General features: G+C 40.3%; 1 protein-coding gene across 1 annotated transcript; it reads left to right on the top strand.

Moving 5' to 3' along the window:
• Positions 1-15967: 15967 nt before the first annotated feature.
• On the top strand, positions 15968-18397 carry LOC110901614 (protein FAR1-RELATED SEQUENCE 5-like). The gene is made up of 6 exons (XM_022148426.1): positions 15968-16085; positions 16171-16269; positions 16373-17162; positions 17265-17523; positions 17634-18206; positions 18317-18397. The coding sequence occupies exons 1-6, from the start codon at positions 15968-15970 to the stop codon at positions 18395-18397; spliced, it is 1920 nt and encodes a 639-aa protein (XP_022004118.1).
• Positions 18398-20180: the final 1783 nt, after the last annotated feature.

Genomic DNA, 20180 nt, shown 5'->3' with positions numbered 1-20180 from the left:
AAAATATTCATCAAGTTTTATTGTCAAACTTTACTTATAAATGGTTAAGTTATCCTCAACAAACTTAGATGGTTATACAAACAGGTGATCCAATTCACTACTTTCTTATTATTTTGGCATCAAATAATGTGGTCGTCACAATTAATATTTGGTAATGCATTGAAAATATGCAAGCATAAATATAAAAATGCATAGTGATATCTTATCATCCTCATAAGGAGCACTACTTTTAAAATTCTTAACAATGAAAATTGGTTAAATCGTGTTAATTAATTTATAGTAATACAAATGGGCAAACATAGAGCCTAAACTTGATTTGTGGATTTTATCTTGCAGTGAAGCTCTTCCATCTACTCTATCAAGATTTGTGTCTGCATAACATTGCAAAATTAATACATTTTTAAAAGCTGATTATATAAGGGTTCTTATGAGTGTCTGCATAACATTGCAAAATTAGTACATTTTTAAAAGCTGATTATATAAGGGTTCTTATGAAAGAAGCTTAATTATGACAAAACTAAAACTCAAAACCCAGCTTACATAAACTGCACCAGTCCCCTTGTCCATAAGATTAATCTTCGTCAAAACACCAAACGTCCTCTCCCCTGCCGACACCACCATGACAAACCCTAGCCGCCATCTCTGTTATAAACAACACGGAATCAAACATTACAGAAAACAAATTAAACCTGCAGTTTACTTTCGGATGCATTCAATACAGTTATTAGGGTTCATAATGTACAAAATCAATTCAAAGAAAACGGATTTTCCATAACAATCGGACAATAGGGTTTTATAATAACATCAATAATCTATTACATAATGATGTGTGCTAAACAGACTATAAAAATTAACTAAATTAGACTCTCTAAGCTAGACACTAAAAAGCTTTAATTCTAGACTCGACCTAAAACCACACAATCGGCAAGTGTACCGATCAATGTAGTATAACCTAGGAAGTCCGGATATCGAACCACAGGACTCTATGTATCACGCAAATTAGACTCTAACAGACGCTGACAGACACGACTTAACTTGTTTATTTGTTTGGGGGGGGGGTTACGGAAACTTAGGAAATCTATATTAAACTACTAAATTAAACTAGAACTAGACTAAAGACGAATAAAGACTGAGGACTTTTCTTATATGAAAACGAGACCACCTAGACAAGAATCCTGGATCATTTTTAAGAGATTACCGATTAAGCTAAATGCATGAGTTATGGAACCGGGATCTTAAAGTACTAAACCTATTAAGAACCATCGAGGCCCCTCGACCCTTCTCAAGGAGAAACCTGTGGAGCTACCTAGGCCGTTAATCCTACCGGTTATTAGACGCCTTCCCAGTTGTCTAATTATTGTGTAAGTACCCTAATGTTGACCTATTCTTTTCCAATCCTAGGTCTAGGGTAGTTTGAAGTAATTAATTTGACTTGATAGACTAATAAGACCGACAGGTAAACCAAGACATAACCTTTCCCAAGGCCTATCTAAAGCAATTCGCCGGGTAAGACCTACCAATAGCCCCTCACTTCCCAGGTATTAGGACTAGTAGAACACTAAGACTTAGCAAATTATTACCAGTTACTTCTAGGGTTTATTGGCCAATTCTCCCTAAAGAGTTAAGGTTTTCTTATGTGATATAGACACTCACCGAAATCCTAAACCCTAATATGACTCTATGTTGTGATATAGACTGTCACTAAGAATCATATGAAGCAAATAATAACAATAAACCAATTCAAAGCATGCATATACATCAAATCATTAAATCAAACCGCTTACAAAACACAATTAATCCATAACACTTATGCAAATAACATAAACGGTAAAAACTTCATATCAATCCATTCATCAAGTCTAGGCGGTTAATAAGTTTAGCCAAGCATGTTAAAACGTGAAAACAATCCAAAGAAATCTAAACCGGAATTCATCATAACAAGTTTCGTAAGAAAAGTTAAGAATAAAGAACTAGAAAACCCGATTAGATCTTCAAGCCTTCTTCCCCGAACTCGTGCCGATGATTCCTAGGCTTCAAGATCTCCAAAAAAACTCCAAGAATGCTCAACGATTGCGCAAGAACTCCCCTCAGTCGAAAATTAGGGTTTTTTCCTAAGTTTAGGATGTTTATATATGACTTTCCATAAAAACCCTTTACTAAATTCGTAATAATTACCAATCAGAACGTTCTGGCTGGCCGCCAGAAAATCAGGGACTTGGTGGTGGGGTGCCACCTTGCTTTTCAGCTCATGTACTAACTTCAGACTCTCGCCAGGTGCAAGAAACTTGCTCAGTGGGTGATGGGGTGCCAGAAAGTGATTTTTCAGCTTTTAAACTCTATTTCAACTCTTCAACCTTTCCAACATGCTTCAAGACTTGACACTTCAATATTTTAACTCGTTTTACTCGGTTTCTCGCATATTTGAGCATCAAGACCTGCAAAACACGATTTGATCAATAGTATACATATTCTAACGAAAATCAAAACTAAATATAATGAAAATTATACAAACTTTACACGAATAAATGATGTATTTTGCAATACATCAAACATCCCCACACTTACTCTTTTTTCGTCCTCGAAAAAGAATTATGCAACGGAATCATAGACAAATAATCACTCGGGTCAAAAGCATAGGTATATTTAATTAAAACCAAGGCTTGCGTTAGCTGCGATTGCGAATATACTTGTCCCCTTAAACCCGAATCCAATCCTAAGCCCTTATCATGTGAATTTAATTTTAGTGCGGTCAATCTACCTAGGGTCTCACGCTAGAATTTACAGTCCACCTACTCCGCCTCAAGCTTATAGGACTAAAGGAACGATCACTGGACCAATTCCTAACCGTCTTATATCAAAACCAATAGAGTTTACAATCATATTTTTCCTTTTTTTTTATTTTCTCGTGAGTCTAGACGATGCTTTCCCTAACCAAGAGGTATTCCGGCTGTAGAGTCGTTATCCCCAACCACAGATTACTTAGGTTTCGGTACTTTTAATCGGCAATTCGATTTCACACATCCCAGAGGCATTCCGGCTGTAGAGTCGCTATCCCCAACTCGGATTACATAGACCTGTGTTACTTTCATTTAGTTTCTAGCTCACTTTTATTCTTTTTTTTTTATGACCACAAACTCTGACAGTTTTAACTTATAACGGTGCCCCTTATACTCTTATTGGCAGTTTTAGTTTCCCATATTTCCCAGGCGAAAACCCACTAGTAAACCGACAATTAAGATATATTAGATCAAAGGGACTTAAAACCAAACCCGGGCCTATCCACATATCCCAAACTAGACGCAAGCTCGATTTATTATCATCTCATATTATTATTATTTCAACCCGAATAAAAAATTCATCTTTTCTATCATTTTCCGTTTTAATTTTGCAAACTTCTCATTTCAAATGACATTTTCTAATTTTTCAATTTTTTTGGATTTTTCAATTTTTTTGGATTTTTCAATTTTTTTAATTTTTTTGTGTTTTTAATTTTTTAGACTCGATTATTTACATGTATCTCATCCCCACACTTAAAGATTGCATTGTCCCTAATGCGAGAATGAAAATACGACTCAACAACTACCTAAAAAAAACTACAACGAAATAAATAAAAATATACAACAACAACAAAAAGGGAAACGACTTAGCTAAGTATGTGAGACTGTCAAAGTGCCAGTCGTTTCCACATAAGCCCTCCAATTCGATACGCGCTCAGCAAACAACTCCTAACCTCGGACACGCGAACGAAAGCGGCTACAAATACCAACCTAATCACGCAAACACCAAACACTAGCAAAAGATAATATAATATATCACGTTCAACAACCATCCACAATTATATCAACCAACCCCAAAATCCCAACCAACTTGTTTAATGTATTTAAGTACAAACCAATAGACGAGGATTAAAAACAGCATAAAGATAAAAATAAACAAAAGATATAAGCTGTCATCCTCGCTGCATCCTCGCACTCTACTCCGCATTATCCAACACCTCACCACCCGCCTGTATCCCACTCTTGGGCGAGTATCTGGGTCTCGTTTCCTGTTGGGCCGACTGCATGATCCTGCACCTGACATTCTGCAAAAACAATTCACTAATGGCAATACGAAGCAAACAGAATATTAGTCACAAACTATTTTTTTTATTTTTGATTTTTTTTGACATAAACAAATATATACAAAAACAACGACCGTATAGCATTTCGTTCGCGGCCGTAGTTTATAAACAAAGTGACATTAAAGCGATTTTTGCAAATCTCTTTTTAAGCATAACCGAACCTCGCCCGAATGGAGATTGAGTACGGGCGAGTGGTATCAATAATAAAGTACGCAAAACAAAGCATAATGACACTTAGACGACACTAACACGACTCAAAAATGACACGCATGACCTAACGGACACTAAACTAAACAACGACTAGACTCGATCTAACTTAGACGCAAAGTACACCAATTACAAACTATACCTTCTCCCGGCACTTTACTTGCCCTCAAGTAAACCCAAGTGCCGACAATGACAAAAGTGTGGATGCAACGAATAACGGGTCGCAACTTTAGTGAAAAAAGAATATGTTTTTACGTCAAAAAGTGCACGACCCGCTTCCCCACACTTAAGCGTTACTATGCCTGTATCAATGCATCACACAAGCAACCAACCCACTAGCCCTTGTCCGAAACAATTTCAAAGTCAGAAATAACCAAACCAACCCTTGTGCCACCCGAACATCCCAGTAAAACAACCTGTCATCCTATACGAAAAGTGCAACCCCATATCAAACAAAACAGATTAATGCATGGAACAGACTCCGATATCGACACCGACAATCAAACCTACTACCTTCTGAAACTTGGTGACTCGGCAATAAAGCAATAATCATTCAAACTCAACTAAACGCGACCATTGTAACCCAAAACAGATAACCAGGTAAACCTTCTGTCGCAATCCACAAACAACTTACACAAAACCACGACTTGACACTCGATGATTCTAAATGCAGACCTGCACTACACTCTCATACAAACTGACCCGACGCCTAAGACACAAACTTGAACCGACTGGACTCGACAGACTCATATACAGCCAAACAGACTCACTAAAAGAAAAAAAACTAACCCAAAATACAAGAGGACTTTGGCAGGGAAACATACCTGAACTTTATGAGAAACAAGAGAGAATAAGAAAATTTTGGTTGAATGTTGAATCCCCAACTGTAATTCCGATTGTAAGTGTCGGTTGTGTACGGCGGCGGATTAGGGAGGAGGGTAAGGTGAGAAGATATGGGGTTTATCGGTGAAGGAGAGGGGAGATGTATGGTGAGCGGCGGTTGAGGGGAAAGGTTACCGGCGGTGAAGGGTTAGCGGTGGTGGTTGAGGTATGGGGTGTTCGGCGGTGGATGGTGGGTGGCGATGTTTACGGTGATGTATCAGTGGGTGAAAAGGTGAATAAGGGGGTATTCGCTAGAGATATGGTGGGAGGTGTTGAAGGGGTTTACGGCAGTGAAGGTGGTGAGGGAGTATGGGGTGGTCGGCGGTGGATATGTGATGAAGAAGAGTGGTGGAGGTGTAGGTGAACAGGAGTGGTGGCGGTGGGGTAAGGAGATAAGGGTGTAGGCGAGGTGGGGGAGGAGGTATGGGGTTCTGCGTAAAGGGGAATTGGGAGGTGGGTGGGGTTTAAAATTTTGGCTTTCAAATAAATTTTGGGCTGCAGGTATGTTCCCTGGCGGGCTGTGAGAAAGTGAAAAGGTGGGTGGCGGCCCGCCACCACGTTACAACTTTCCGAAAAAAACAAGTTTGGTGTTTTTATGTCGTTGGCTACAGATAAGGTGTCTGGCGGTCCGTGATAAACATCTGAGGTAGGTGGCGGCCCGCCACCACGTTACAAATTCCGAAAAATTTGAGTCTTCCCTTTTTTTTTTTCAACCCATCAAAAATCAACCAAAATTTTTCTAACACTTAAAACTTACCTGGAACCTTAATTTCTCTCGTAAATTCCTGCAAATCCTCGGTAATGCACTCCTGCGAATGACTCAAGACACAAACTAGGACCCGAAAAACTACGAAAACAACCGCTAGCTGCCAAAAACACGAAAAATAAACGAAGATACAAATGGTACAAAATCTACACTTGAGATTTCAACTTTTCACATACTTATGGAGGATCATAGAGATGCAGCTCACCTCCAAACACACACTCACGGGCTGTAGCACCATTATACCTATCATTGCTCAACTCAACCCAAACACTCTTATCTTTCTCACAACCTCTCAACTCCTCAACTGGCGGTTTGGATCTATACTCTTCATATCGAACTCCATCCCCACACTGAACCTTGCTCAATGTCTCTATCTTAGATTCTAAACGCACGATTCTCTCCTCTAATTCCTCTACTCTCCTATCCGGTAGATCCCCACACTCGAGTCCTACCACCTTCTCTTCATCTCTCTCATTCTTCTCGCACTCCCATACTAATGATACCGCCTCCACTTTATCACTTGACCCTCTCGAATTCATAACCTTAAAAACCACCGATTCCTCGCCCGCTCTAAGTGTGATGGTGCCTAAAAAGACATCTATGAGAGCTTTAGCGGTGTTCAAGAACGGGCGTCCTAAGATTAATGGTACGTTTTCATCGGCTTCCATGCCGAGAATGACGAAGTCAGCCGGAAAAACGAACTTGTCCACCTTAACAAGCAAATTCTCGACTATGCCCCTAGGGTGTTTCACGGATCTATCAGCTAAGGATAATGTCATTCGGGTGGGTGAAAGCTCGCCTAAGTCTAGCTTTTCGTAGAGAGAAAATGGCATCAAATTGATGCTAGCACCTAGGTCGGCTAAAGCTCTAGTATTAGTGTTACTACCGAATAGACAAGGAATTGTGAAAACACCGGGATCGGTAAGCTTTTCAGGAAGCTGATTTGAGACAACGGCCGAACATCCTCCATGCAATGGGACATTCGACAACTCCCCTAACTTCTCCTTATTCCTAAGAAGGTCCTTTAAAAATTTCGCGTATTTAGGCATGGACTGAAGTGCCTCTATAAATGGAAGATTAATCTTCAATTGCTTGAAGATGTCTAAGAATTGCCCATATTCCCTCGAGTATTTTTGATTCTTAAGACGTGAAGGGAACGGAACATACGCATGGTTCACTAAAGGCGAAGGCCTAACATGCACGGGAGGTTTCTCTACTCTCTTCTCACCTTGAGACTCACCGGGCTGTGCGGTACTTGCTAGGCTTAGCCTATTTTGCACTTTGCCGGGAGCCTCCATTTCGATCTCCTCATCTATCACATCTCCCTCCTCATCAACTACTCTCTCCTCGACTCTAGGGTTTCCTACGGTCTTGCCACTACGGGTGGTAATGGCCTTTACATGAGCATTCGGGTTCGATTGGGTGTTACCCGCAAACTGACCGGGTAATCTCTCCTCTAACTTCCTAGACATATCACCTACAACCCTTTGAAGGTCTTGGAAAGCAACTTGATGATTCTTAAGCATAAGGTCATGTTCGCTAAGTTTCTTTTGGGTGGTTTGATCTCTAACAACTAGCTGGCTCATCATAGACTCCATCCTTTCTAGACTACCCCCAAGATCATAGCTTGAACCTTGACCTGTTTGAACCTGACTACTTGACCCCCCATCCTTGACCTGCCCATTTGAACCCCCACCAAAGAATGAACCTAGACCCCTATTTGGATTTTGAGCTATTTGAAACCCAGGGGGTCCGTTTGAGCGAAAATTGTTGTTAGAAGCAAAATTATTATTATTACGCCAACCCGAACCAAAGTTATTAGTACCAAACCCACTAGGTTGACCTCTACCTTGACCCCCTCCTACAAAATCGACTTGCTCCTCACCTACTAGCAGTGGACACACACTCGTGTCGTGACCCCCTCGACAATACTCACATTTGTCTATCTTAGCCTTAATTTCCTTAAGTTCCCTAGACATGTTTTCCAATACAACGGCTAAACTAGGATCCATGGTGACATGGTTCACCCCTCGGGCGGGTGCACTAGTAGTGGTATTAGAATTACCACTTTGATACCGCTGATCGGCTCGCGATTGAGATTGAGACTGAGCAAATGCCTCAAAACGCTCTAGACACTCAGCAACTGTAAGAATACCCATCATATGCCCCCCCGCATTAGTGTCGAACCTATCACGAGTCTCTTGGGTGAGACCGTTATAAAATTTCTCACACAAAGCCCAATCAGAAAGACCATGCTGGGAGCAACGAGCACAAAGGTTTTGGAAACGCTCCCAAGCAAGGTAGTAAGGCTCGTCAGGCTCCATGTGGAAGGAGTGGATTTGGTCCCTAAGACGTGAGGCTTTAGCGGGCGGGAAATATTTATTCAAAAAGGCTTGACGAAGCCCCGCCCAAGTGGTAAAGGTACCGGTTGGTTGAGAGTCCAACCAAGTAGCCGCACGCCCTGCTAGTGAAAATGGGAAAAGCTGAAGGTAAGTAGCATCATTAGGTGCTCCTTGAAGGCTAAAACTAGCAAGGATACGGGAGAACCCGTTTATGTGGGCCGGTGCGTCCTCGTCCTCGCGGCCATGGAATTGGATGCTATTAGTAATGGCCTGCATGGCATAAGATGGAATCTGCCATGAGTTCTCGCTAACTATGGGTGGAACGGTGATGGGTGAAGCAAGGCCGGTGAAATTCTGGGTGGCTTGTTGGTGAACGGTTTGCCTAGGGTTGGCCATCTCTTCTAGGTTTTCTGGGATGGTAGAGGTGCTAAAAGTAGGGCTATCGGGTGGGGAAATCTTAGGTGATGTTTTGGGTGATTGAGGTGGGGTGGGTAATGGAGTGGAATCAAAATTGGGAAACTGAGACGTGGATGAGATACTAACCTGTGGGCCTTGGCCCAAACGAGACGATGATGATGACTCGGTGACCGGTGGCTTCGGTGGTGGTCCGTGCGAACGCAGATGTGGCATCCACTATCCGCAAAAACCTGAATGTGAGAAAAGCAACAGTAGTCACTACGACTCAAACGAAAATAAAAGACTCAAACAACTAAACACGTAGCACGTATATGTCAAATAAGGTCTATCAAAGCTAATGAACGCGATTGCCAAGAGTCCCCGGCAACGGCGCCAAAAACTTGATGTGTGCTAAACAGACTATAAAAATTAACTAAATTAGACTCTCTAAGCTAGACACTAAAAAGCTTTAATTCTAGACTCGACCTAAAACCACACAATCGGCAAGTGTACCGATCAATGTAGTATAACCTAGGAAGTCCGGATATCGAACCACAGGACTCTATGTATCACGCAAATTAGACTCTAACAGACGCTGACAGACACGACTTAACTTGTTTATTTGTTTGGGGGGGGGGGGGTTACGGAAACTTAGGAAATCTATATTAAACTACTAAATTAAACTAGAACTAGACTAAAGACGAATAAAGACTGAGGACTTTTCTTATATGAAAACGAGACCACCTAGACAAGAATCCTGGATCATTTTTAAGAGATTACCGATTAAGCTAAATGCATGAGTTATGGAACCGGGATCTTAAAGTACTAAACCTATTAAGAACCATCGAGGCCCCTCGACCCTTCTCAAGGAGAAACCTGTGGAGCTACCTAGGCCGTTAATCCTACCGGTTATTAGACGCCTTCCAAGTTGTCTAATTATTGTGTAAGTACCCTAATGTTGACCTATTCTTTTCCAATCCTAGGTCTAGGGTAGTTTGAAGTAATTAATTTGACTTGATAGACTAATAAGACCGACAGGTAAACCAAGACATAACCTTTCCCAAGGCCTATCTAAAGCAATTCGCCGGGTAAGACCTACCAATAGCCCCTCACTTCCCAGGTATTAGGACCAGTAGAACACTAAGACTTAGCAAATTATTACCAGTTACTTCTAGGGTTTATTGGCCAATTCTCCCTAAAGAGTTAAGGTTTTCTTATGTGATATAGACACTCACCGAAATCCTAAACCCTAATATGACTCTATGTTGTGATATAGACCGTCACTAAGAATCATATGAAGCAAATAATAACAATAAACCAATTCAAAGCATGCATATACATCAAATCATTAAATCAAACCGCTTACAAAACACAATTAATCCATAACACTTATGCAAATAACATAAACGGTAAAAACTTCATATCAATCCATTCATCAAGTCTAGGCGGTTAATAAGTTTAGCCAAGCATGTTAAAACGTGAAAACAATCCAAAGAAATCTAAACCGGAATTCATCATAACAAGTTTCGTAAGAAAAGTTAAGAATAAAGAACTAGAAAACCCGATTAGATCTTCAAGCCTTCTTCCCCGAACTCGTGCCGATGATTCCTAGGCTTCAAGATCTCCAAAAAAACTCCAAGAATGCTCAACGATTGCGCAAGAACTCCCCTCAGTCGAAAATTAGGGTTTTTTCCTAAGTTTAGGATGTTTATATATGACTTTCCATAAAAACCCTTTACTAAATTCGTAATAGTTACCAATCAGAACGTTCTGGCTGGCCGCCAGAAAATCAGGGACTTGGTGGTGGGGTGCCACCTTGCTTTTCATCTCATGTACTAACTTTAGACTCTCGCCAGGTGCCAGAAACTTGCTCAGTGGGTGATGGGGTGCCAGAAAGTGATTTTTCAGCTTTTAAACTCTATTTCAACTCTTCAACCTTTCCAACATGCTTCAAGACTTGACACTTCAATATTTTAACTTGTTTTACTCGGTTTCTCGCATATTTGAGCATCAAGACCTGCAAAACACGATTTGATCAATAGTATACATATTCTAACGAAAATCAAAACTAAATATAATGAAAATTATACAAACTTTACACGAATAAATGATGTATTTTGCAATACATCACATAAACATAGATTTACTAAACAAAATCAACGGACGAACACATAATGGATGAATTAACAACGAAATTAAGAAACATACCTTAAAGATATGATTGAGTGATCGATTAACAACCGATTGATGAAGAAACAGAGTAATGTACGTAATTCATTTGTAGATCTAGGTTTTTTGATAACAATAATTCTTACATATGGAAACTGATTCATATTTGGAAGATGATAATTCTTACATATGGAAACTGATTCATATTTGGAAGATGATTTGAGAGAAGATGAAAGGACGGTTGTGTGGGATTTGGGATTCTTCTGGCGTAAGTTATGAATAGTAGAATAGGAAGAGTGTATTGAGATTTGCCGCTCAAAGGAAAAATTGAGGAAACAATCAATTGCCACGTGTCAGACACATGGGTAAGAGGATGACAAGTGGCTAAAAATTATTTTGTTTTATTAGAAGTAGTAGATTAAATAGTCGTTATGGGATTGCTTTAGCTTCAACTTCTTTTATATACAATACAATCTTTGAATCTCTCACATTCTAAAGAAATGAAAAACTAATTAGAACTTCACATGTACAAACTTGATTTATAATCATTTTCTTGCCCTTATTTATATTGTTTACAAGGTATAAGAGCCGCAAATCTTTTCTATGTAGCTCAATACGAATCATATTAGATCAGAAATTAAAACTACACTTGCTGATCTTGTTGCCCGCTCGAAGACATTGAATTCCACGGATATTTCAATAATTGAAACACTGTTAACTTTGGGAATTGAATTGATTTTGCTTGAATTTCAAATGAACCGGTACAATCGATAAATAAGAGGATGAACCACAAATCTCTCCTTCTAAAGTGGAACCTCTCCTTGACCAAAGACTTAACACAATAAACATGCAAACTAAATAATAAATAACAATAATAATATAATCTCTAATAGTCCCCCTCAGCTTGATCATGGATACGTAGCAACGTTCAAGCTGGACCTGAAAGTCTCGAAACGGTATCACGGTAAGCCCTTTGTGAATATATCAGCATATTGTTCGGGAGCGGGGACATGAAGAACACGAATGTGGCTAAGTTGAACCTTCTCGCGAACGAAGTATGTCAATTTCCACGTGTTTTGTACGTTGGTGTTGCATGGGATTCCCGGACAGGTAAACGGCAGAGATGTTGTCGCAAAACACAACAGTGGCTTTTGGAGGTGGAGTTTTCAATTCAAGGAGAAGGTTGTGAATCCATGTGGCTTCGGGTACCGCATTAGCAACAGCCTGATATTTCGCTTCCGCGCTTGATCTAGAGATTGTTGGTTGACGTTTGGATGACCAAGAGATTAAATTGTCACCAAGAAATATACAGTAGCCCGAGGTTGAGTGACGAGTATCCGGGCAACCCCCCCAGTCGGCGTCCGAGTAGGCCACGAGGGAGAGATTTGGAGAAGCGGACAGTCGTAGACCGAGATCGATGGTGCCGTGTATGTAGCGTAAGACCCGTTTCATGAATGCAAAATGAGTGTCTGTTGGAGCATGCATGAAAAGACAAAGTTGTTGCACCGCATACGACAAGTGGGGACGGGTAATAGTTAGATACTGGAGAGCACCGGCGAGGCTTCTATATAACGTTCCGTCCGGAAGAGGGTTCCCATTGGTGGCACTAAGTTTGGCGGAGGTATCAATCGGTGTATGACACGGTTTACAATCGGTCATGTTTGCACGATGAAGTATATCACGTGCATATTGCGACTGAGCTAGAAACAACGATTGATGATCACGAGTAACGGTGATGCCGAGGAAGTGATGAAGTGATCCTAAGTCAGTCATCGAGAATTCAGCCGATAATTTTTCAATGAACTTGTTGAGAAGATCGGTGTTGCTAGCCGTGATGACAATGTCATCGACATACAGAAGGAGGTAAGCTAGATTCTGCCCATGTTGGTAAATGAACAATGAGGTGTCGCACATGCTGTGACAAAACCCCAAAGATGTGATGAAAAACAAAAATCTAGTATACCAAGCCCTCGGTGCTTGTTTCAATCCATATAACGACTTCTTGAGACGACAAACATGATTCGGATAAGCAGGGTTGACAAACCCAGCTGGCTCAAACATATAAACAGTCTCCTGTAAGTGGCCATTAAGAAAAGCATTTTTGACGTCTAGTTGGTGAATTGGCCATGAACGAGAAACCGCTAATGATAAAATAGTCTGAATCGTCGCCGGTTTGACAACCGGGCTGAATGTTTCCGTGCAGTCAATGCCAACTGTTTGAGACTTTCCGTTGCATACAAGACGAGCTTTGTACCGCTCCAATGTGCCATTAGAATTAAACTTGTGACGAAATAACCACATCGAACGTATTACCGGGCAGTTAACCAGTCGAGGAACTAACTCCCAAGTATTATTAGCCTGCAAAGCATTATATTCATCATTCATGGCGCGTAGCCAGTTAGGGTCCGATAAGGCTTTATATGAGAGTTTGAAATAGGAGAAATGTTAGAGGTGGCAGCAAGATTATATTTGGGGTTTGGTTTGAATATGCCATCCTTGGAACGTGTGTGCATGGGATGTTCATTTAATGTGGTTCAACGTGTGTTGTGTCAGTGGGGGGCAGTAGGTGGATTTGGTATAGATGAGGTAGGTGGTTGGATGTTAGGTTGGCATGTTTGGTTAGATACAGGAGTGAAGGAGTTTGGGAAAAATTGAGGAGTAATAGGGGTGGGGTCATCTAAAAATTGGTAGGAGTTTGTAGAGGTTAGTTCTTTGAGAGGGTAAGTGTTTTCATTAAAGGCTACGTGACGTGAAAGATGAACACGTCCGGTTATGGGGTCGTAACAACGGTAACCTCTAAAATCAGATGGGTAGCCTAGAAAAACACATCGAGTGGACCGGGGAGAGAGTTTGTGAAGTTGCGTAGCGGACATGTTTGGGTAGCATGCACACCAAAAAATATGGATGTGATCATACGTGGGTTGACGAAAGTATAGGGCGTTGGCTGGTATGTTTAGATGAAGGCAAGTTGTGGGTAAAATATTGTGCAAGTATGCAGCGGTGTGGAGAGCCTCAACCCAAAATTGTGGTGAAAGGTGAGCATGAACCAAAAGTTCACGAATGACGTCGTTGAGACGACGAATCATCCGTTCGGAACGACCTTTTTGTTGAGACGTTTGAGGACACAAAAAACGAAAAACAAGACCATTTTGATTGGCAAATGTATTGAAGTTGTTGTTATCAAATTCCCCGCCCAAATCACATTGAAATGTTTTAATAGGTAATAAATATTGAGTATGAACAAGTTTGTGAAATTTGGCAAAAGTGGTAAATGTGTCTGATTTAAATTTGAGGGGATAAACCCACACATAATTTGTAAAGTTTTCAACAAGAACCATATAGTATTTATAACCGGAGTTGCTAACAATAGGTGACGTCCACAAATCGCAGTGAATGATATCAAACGGTTTAAACGTACGAGAAACAGAATCAAAAAAGGTAAACATTTACTGTTTGACACTTGACATGAATGACACATAGACAAGTCAACAAAAATTTATTATAATGCACCGCCTAACCTACGCCGCCAAAAGAAATCCTATAAAATAATAACTCTTAGCAAATTCCATTTAATCAAACCAAAAAAACAAACGCCAAATACTACTAAATACTACTCACTGTAAAACGCCAAAAAATTAAAAAAATCAAAGATGGCTAATATGCTTTCTTGGATATTCAGTATTGTTCTTAGTGAAGTTTCACTGAATGGATTGTTAGTTGAGAGGAGTAACTTAGTAAGATTTTGCTGCATGAGATGGACAAATCTTCAAGAAAAAGATACTGATGACAATCGAATGTCATTTTGTGTTCTTTGTTCTTGAATAAGGCTTGGATGAGGAGAAGAGATCAATGACACTAAAGAGTGAGATGATTATAAAGATGAAGATCAAGATGAAGAAAAAGCGAAAAACCCACCCACTCGTCATAGATCTATGTTCCCAAACATCCACAAAAAAGCCACTTCAACAGACGTGCAGGCAAAATAATCAAACCGATGGGTTTGTTAAGTTTTACATAAAACGCCATATATTTGGTGATAGTTCTTGTACTATTAAAGAAGAGAGAGACTGATGACAATGAAAATTGTGAAGAGAGATCCGATTAGGATTTTTAATTTATTTTTCCGCTTCTATTTTTTTCCCTGTGATTGTAATATAATTTTACAATTGTAAAACGCCAAGATACCACAAACGTCAAAATGTATATAAAAAATAATAGAACAATGGGGCATCTTGTTGAAAATGCCTTGAAAAACGCCATTTAGATAGATTTCCTAACCCCCTAGGGTTCCAATGGCATACGATTTGAAAAACGCCATAAACGTCAAAATGTTAATACAATGAAACCATTAAACGCCATTAATTATTGAATTTGGTTAACGCCAAAAATCTTAAACCCCAAAAATAAAACAATATTGTGAAAAGTGGAACTGGAAAAGCAGAAGATAAAATGACAAAAAAGCCCCTCCGCCTTCTTTATGCCGCATGACATGTGTTGGCCAGGATGCGTTCTCACCGTTCTCACACTTTTGAGCGTTTTCTCCTTATCCCGTTTCTATATATATATATATAGGACAATGCTCTATGAAAAACCCCATTTTTTTAAGAAACTTAGCAAACTCAACATGTGGCTCTCATATGTCCACGTATCCCATATCCATTTCATATACCTTTTTGAATAGAAGGGTAAATCAGTAATTGTCCCAACCCAAGATACTTTCCCAACTTGATTTGACTTTAATAATTAATGCCCATCAACTCCATTGTACAAATTACCCATCCCCATATTTTTTTTCATTATTTCTTTTTACACATCTCCATTAACATCTTCTCAACAAGTTCATGCTTTCTCCATTAATTTCCATGGAGACAAATCCACCAACATTGGAGTTAATGTCGCCGATCCATAGTTTCCCCAACAGGTTCCTTAGCAGTGACTTCCATAATGATGAGGAATTAAATGTTCAATGTTTGTCTCTTTATCTAACATATATCTCTCCAATATATGTTTTTTTGTTTGTATATGAAATTTTTCTAATGGAATAATACAAAATATACTGCATGGCAAGCTTCTAGATATACTTACATGGAAGTTGATGGTTCTCCATCATCTGTAGTGCCTTTGAGATCACCGGATTATCTGATCTCCAACAACTTCATGAACAGCGGTTTCCATACTGACGAGGTTATGGATAATGATCAAGGTTAGTTTTTCTATACACTCTTTTTATTTTTTTTCTTCCCCAAATATGGCATAAATCAAACATATTGCATAATGTTGACATGTAGCATCCCAAGATTCTGGCTACGCTAACATGCCGGGTGCTGGTTCTGGATCACCTCAGGGCCCTTCTGTGTTTGCTGAATCATCTCGCACCCCTTTAGATGGTATTTTTTTTCCATGGCAGCACACTTTATACTCATATAACAGTGTTCTAACCTTTTGTCCTGACATATACCAGATTCATAACCTTTTCGTTTTTTGATGCAGGGCGAGCGCATCCACACTTCGTTTTTGATACGCCTCAGGGAACCCGTTACTGGATTCCTAACGTCGCTGATAAGTTCATACCAGTGTGTGGGAAATCTTATCCAACATTTGATGCTGTTGTTTCCATGTATGAACTTTATGCGTTTGAAGCTGGTTTTTCTGTTAAAAAAGGCCAAACTAAAGTCTGGAATGGAATTCCCACACACAAGTATCTTCGCTGCTCAAAATACGGGAAACCACAATCCAAGAGGACTTTTGACACACTAGATGAATCTTCTGTAGGGCCTAGGAGAACCAACTTTACATGGTGTGACTGTAAGGAAAGCATTCTAGTCTCAATCTTTAATGATACATACACAGTTCTGAGTTTCAATGATATACATAATCATGAACTTCTTGAGAATTACAACCGTGATCTTAGCAAGATATCACGGAAGCTGTCATTCTCCACCAAACAATTCATTCACAATATGAGTCTAAACCGTATCGGACCCATGAGAGCTTATAGATGTCTTGTAGCTTTAAAAGGGGGGCATCACAATTTCAACGGGACTCCGGTGGATTTTAAAAATTTTAGCCACCAGTTGCGAATTTTTATTGGTGAACGCGACGCACAAGTTTTCCTTGAACGCTTGCGTGAGCGCTTTGACAACCTACCCAACTTCTATTTTGATTACACGGTATCGACTGGAAAGTTGTCTTCTGTATTCTGGGCTGATGAGATTTCAAAGCTAAACTACAAAGATTTTGGCGATGTCCTCGCCTTCGACGCGACTTACAGCACTAACAGGTTAGTCCCCCTTAACATGTGTTAGGCATGATATCCAAGTATACAAACCTAAACCAAAAAAGTGTTACATTTTGTTAACATCAAATCCATTTTTATTAATAGGTACAAGATGGTTTTTGTGCCATTCACGGGTGTGGATCATCATTTCCAATGTGTTACATTTGGTGCGGGTTTGATATCAACCGAGTCCATTGAATCTTATGTGTGGTTGCTTAAGGCTTTTTTGAAGGCACACGGTACTCAACCAACTCTCGTGTTGAGTGATAAAGACCCATCCATGCTTCAAGCTGTTCCTATGGTCTTTACCGAATCACGCCACCGTCTATGCATGTGGCATATAATGAAAAAACTACCCTCCAAGGTTAGGTTAAATTGTTAGCCTTTAACATGTGTTATTCAACATCACAGACTTCTTGAGTGTTTTTCAACTGTTTAATATAACATGTGTTAATATCTCCTAAATTTTACTAGATCTCCGCGGACCTTCTTGACAACACTAATGTTCGGTCCTGCATTCACCGGTTGGTTTGGAATGTTTATATCAAACCAGAAACGTTTGAGTCCCGCTGGAATGACCTCCTAGAAACATTTGGCCTACAAGACCACACTTGGTTGAACGACATGTACAACATCAAACATCTTTGGGTACCAGCCTACTTCAGGGAACTGCCAATGTGTTGCTTGATGAAGACCACTTCACGCTGTGAAAGCTCTAACGCTGCCTTCAAGGTTAACTCAACAAGCGCAAACACCCTTGTACAATTTATGATGTGCTTTGAAAATAGGGTAGACAGCCAACGCTATCGTCAACGTGTATCGGAGTACAAAACCTCATCCATGGTGTTCAAGGGCAATACTGATTTAGCGATAGAACAGCACGCGTTCGCCATTTACACAAACGCTGTTTTTGCACAAGTTCAAAAGGAGATAATTAAAGGGAAGTTTTTATGCTACATCACAAACCAAACCGAGTCCAGCAATACCACTCTTTTGATAGACGTCACTCATTTGGACAAAAGGAACAACATCACAAACGTCTATCAGGTAACACATGTTAGGCATGTTCATTATTACCTCTCCACTAACATACGTTAGATCTAAAGGCCCTTTTTTTTGCTGCTTCTGCTCCTAACAGGTTACATATAACACTGTAGACCACTCCTCCAGTTGCTCATGCAGGAATTTCACACGTATCGGATATCTCTGTCGCCATGTCTTTTGCGTCTATCGATTGAAAAATGTTGCAAAGATACCACCACAATACATAAACGATAGGTGGCGCTGAGATGCTCTCCCAAAAGAGGTTTTTTCACTTTCCAGCCGATACGGAGTCAACCCACACGCACCTTCCGTTATGCGGAATGAAATCATCGACCTCGTTACTGAATGCGTTGATGTGGCCAGAACCGACGAGGATTCGTTGTCAAAATTGGTTGCACAACTCCGGGATTTCAAGATCAATGTGCTTTCCAAGCAACCATTGAGTACAATTCAAAATGAAACAACAGAGTGTGAAATGGAAGAAATAGTTGGACAACCAATCAACATTCTAGTCGAAGTTGCTAATCCAGATGTTGTACGCAATAAGGGATGTGGTACACATACTCGCATTTCTGGACCCGGTGAGAAGGCAAAGGCAAAACCAGCAAAACGTCCAAAGCAACTTCATTTATGCAAGAATTGTGGTCTGTATGTCGACGACCACGACTCACGCAACTGCGTTAAGGTGGCCGCAATGAAAGCAGCAAAGGCAGCTGCTGAACAACAAAGGCAGACCGCCCCTGGTCCCTCCACCTCTGATTAAAATCTTTATTTTTCGTTTTACTACTTCTATGTAATGGGAGACTCTCTTCATTTTGGCCTTCTTACACACATGTAACAGTCATTTAACATCCTCCTACTCTTTTTCTGTTACGTGTGTAAGAAGGTGGAACTATTTTGATCCCATTTATCATTTCTAGTCTTGTAAAAACTTTATGGCCTTTCGGCACTTTTGGGTTTGTAGCCCAACTTTTGTGGACCTCTGTTTGCTATTAACGGGCTTATCTTATTATTATATCCATGGATAATTGTGTTTTTGGTTTATGTTTTACAACAGCATAAAAAACAGATGCTTAACACATGTTAGCCCCCGTACTAGGGGGTTTCATAACTGTAAAAGGATCAACACAGAAGGTGTTAACCCCATACCAATAGCTTATATATAAAGACACATCATGTTATATAACTAAACTCCACAACTAGCCCACTTAACCACACATTCTACTAATAGGTTACAACCGCAACTAAAACAATGGGTCGCCTACCGACCCGTCACATCAACCCATTCCCAAAAAAAACCATAATAAAAGAACAAGAAAAACGACGTTAGTATGTCGTCTACAAACATAGGGTCAACAGGTTAACATAACTATAACCACTTACCACATCCTAACTACCCCTTCTTATCCTCCATCTCTATGAAGCTTTTCATCATGGTGTGGCAACATCCTCATCATGAAAGTACAGAGGAGAGGGGCTACACTCACTCTCCCATGGGTCATGGTAGCACCAGGACCTGATTGTTTCGGGTGAGTATGGACACAACGGGCAACCACATAATTCATGGTCTGGATCCGTCAGCAACCTAACCAACTCATCTGGTAGCCCTTTTAACCTGTCAGCTTCTGGTAAAACGTGTTGCGTACGGCGCGTAGCTTCTTGTGAAACACCAGCTACATCAGCTACATTGTTTGTTCCGCTTTCCGAAGCATCGTCACCACCCGGGCCTCCAGTTTTCACGTCTTGGCGCTTCTTGTGAAACACTTTTCTTTCGTAGCACACCCCGTACCGACCCTCACACGCTTCCTTCCCCTTTTGCTTCAGCTTCTCCATGCCTGGTGGTGTAGCCGTGACCTTATTTTTATAAGGGTCCATCACATTAGCACACTTTGGAACCACTAAAAGTTTTTGGCTTACTGAAGTAGTGAAGAATTTCATAATATGACTTGGTTCTTCATTACACTACTTATAGAGGTA

This window comes from Helianthus annuus, chromosome 13 (assembly GCF_002127325.2).
Source record: "Helianthus annuus cultivar XRQ/B chromosome 13, HanXRQr2.0-SUNRISE, whole genome shotgun sequence".
Lineage (NCBI taxonomy): Eukaryota > Viridiplantae > Streptophyta > Magnoliopsida > Asterales > Asteraceae > Helianthus > Helianthus annuus.
The sequence above is the reverse complement of the archived record's forward strand: the minus strand, read 5'-3'. Positions and strand labels throughout refer to the sequence as shown.

Coding starts and splice junctions, on each gene's coding strand:
- LOC110901614 (XM_022148426.1), top strand. CDS start 15,968: ATGGAAGTTGATGGTTCTCCATCATCTGTAGTGCCTTTGAGATCACCG. Junction 16,086..16,170: donor GGTTATGGATAATGATCAAG/GTTAGTTTTTCT, acceptor GTTGACATGTAG/CATCCCAAGATTCTGGCTAC. Junction 17,163..17,264: donor GCGACTTACAGCACTAACAG/GTTAGTCCCCCT, acceptor TTTTATTAATAG/GTACAAGATGGTTTTTGTGC.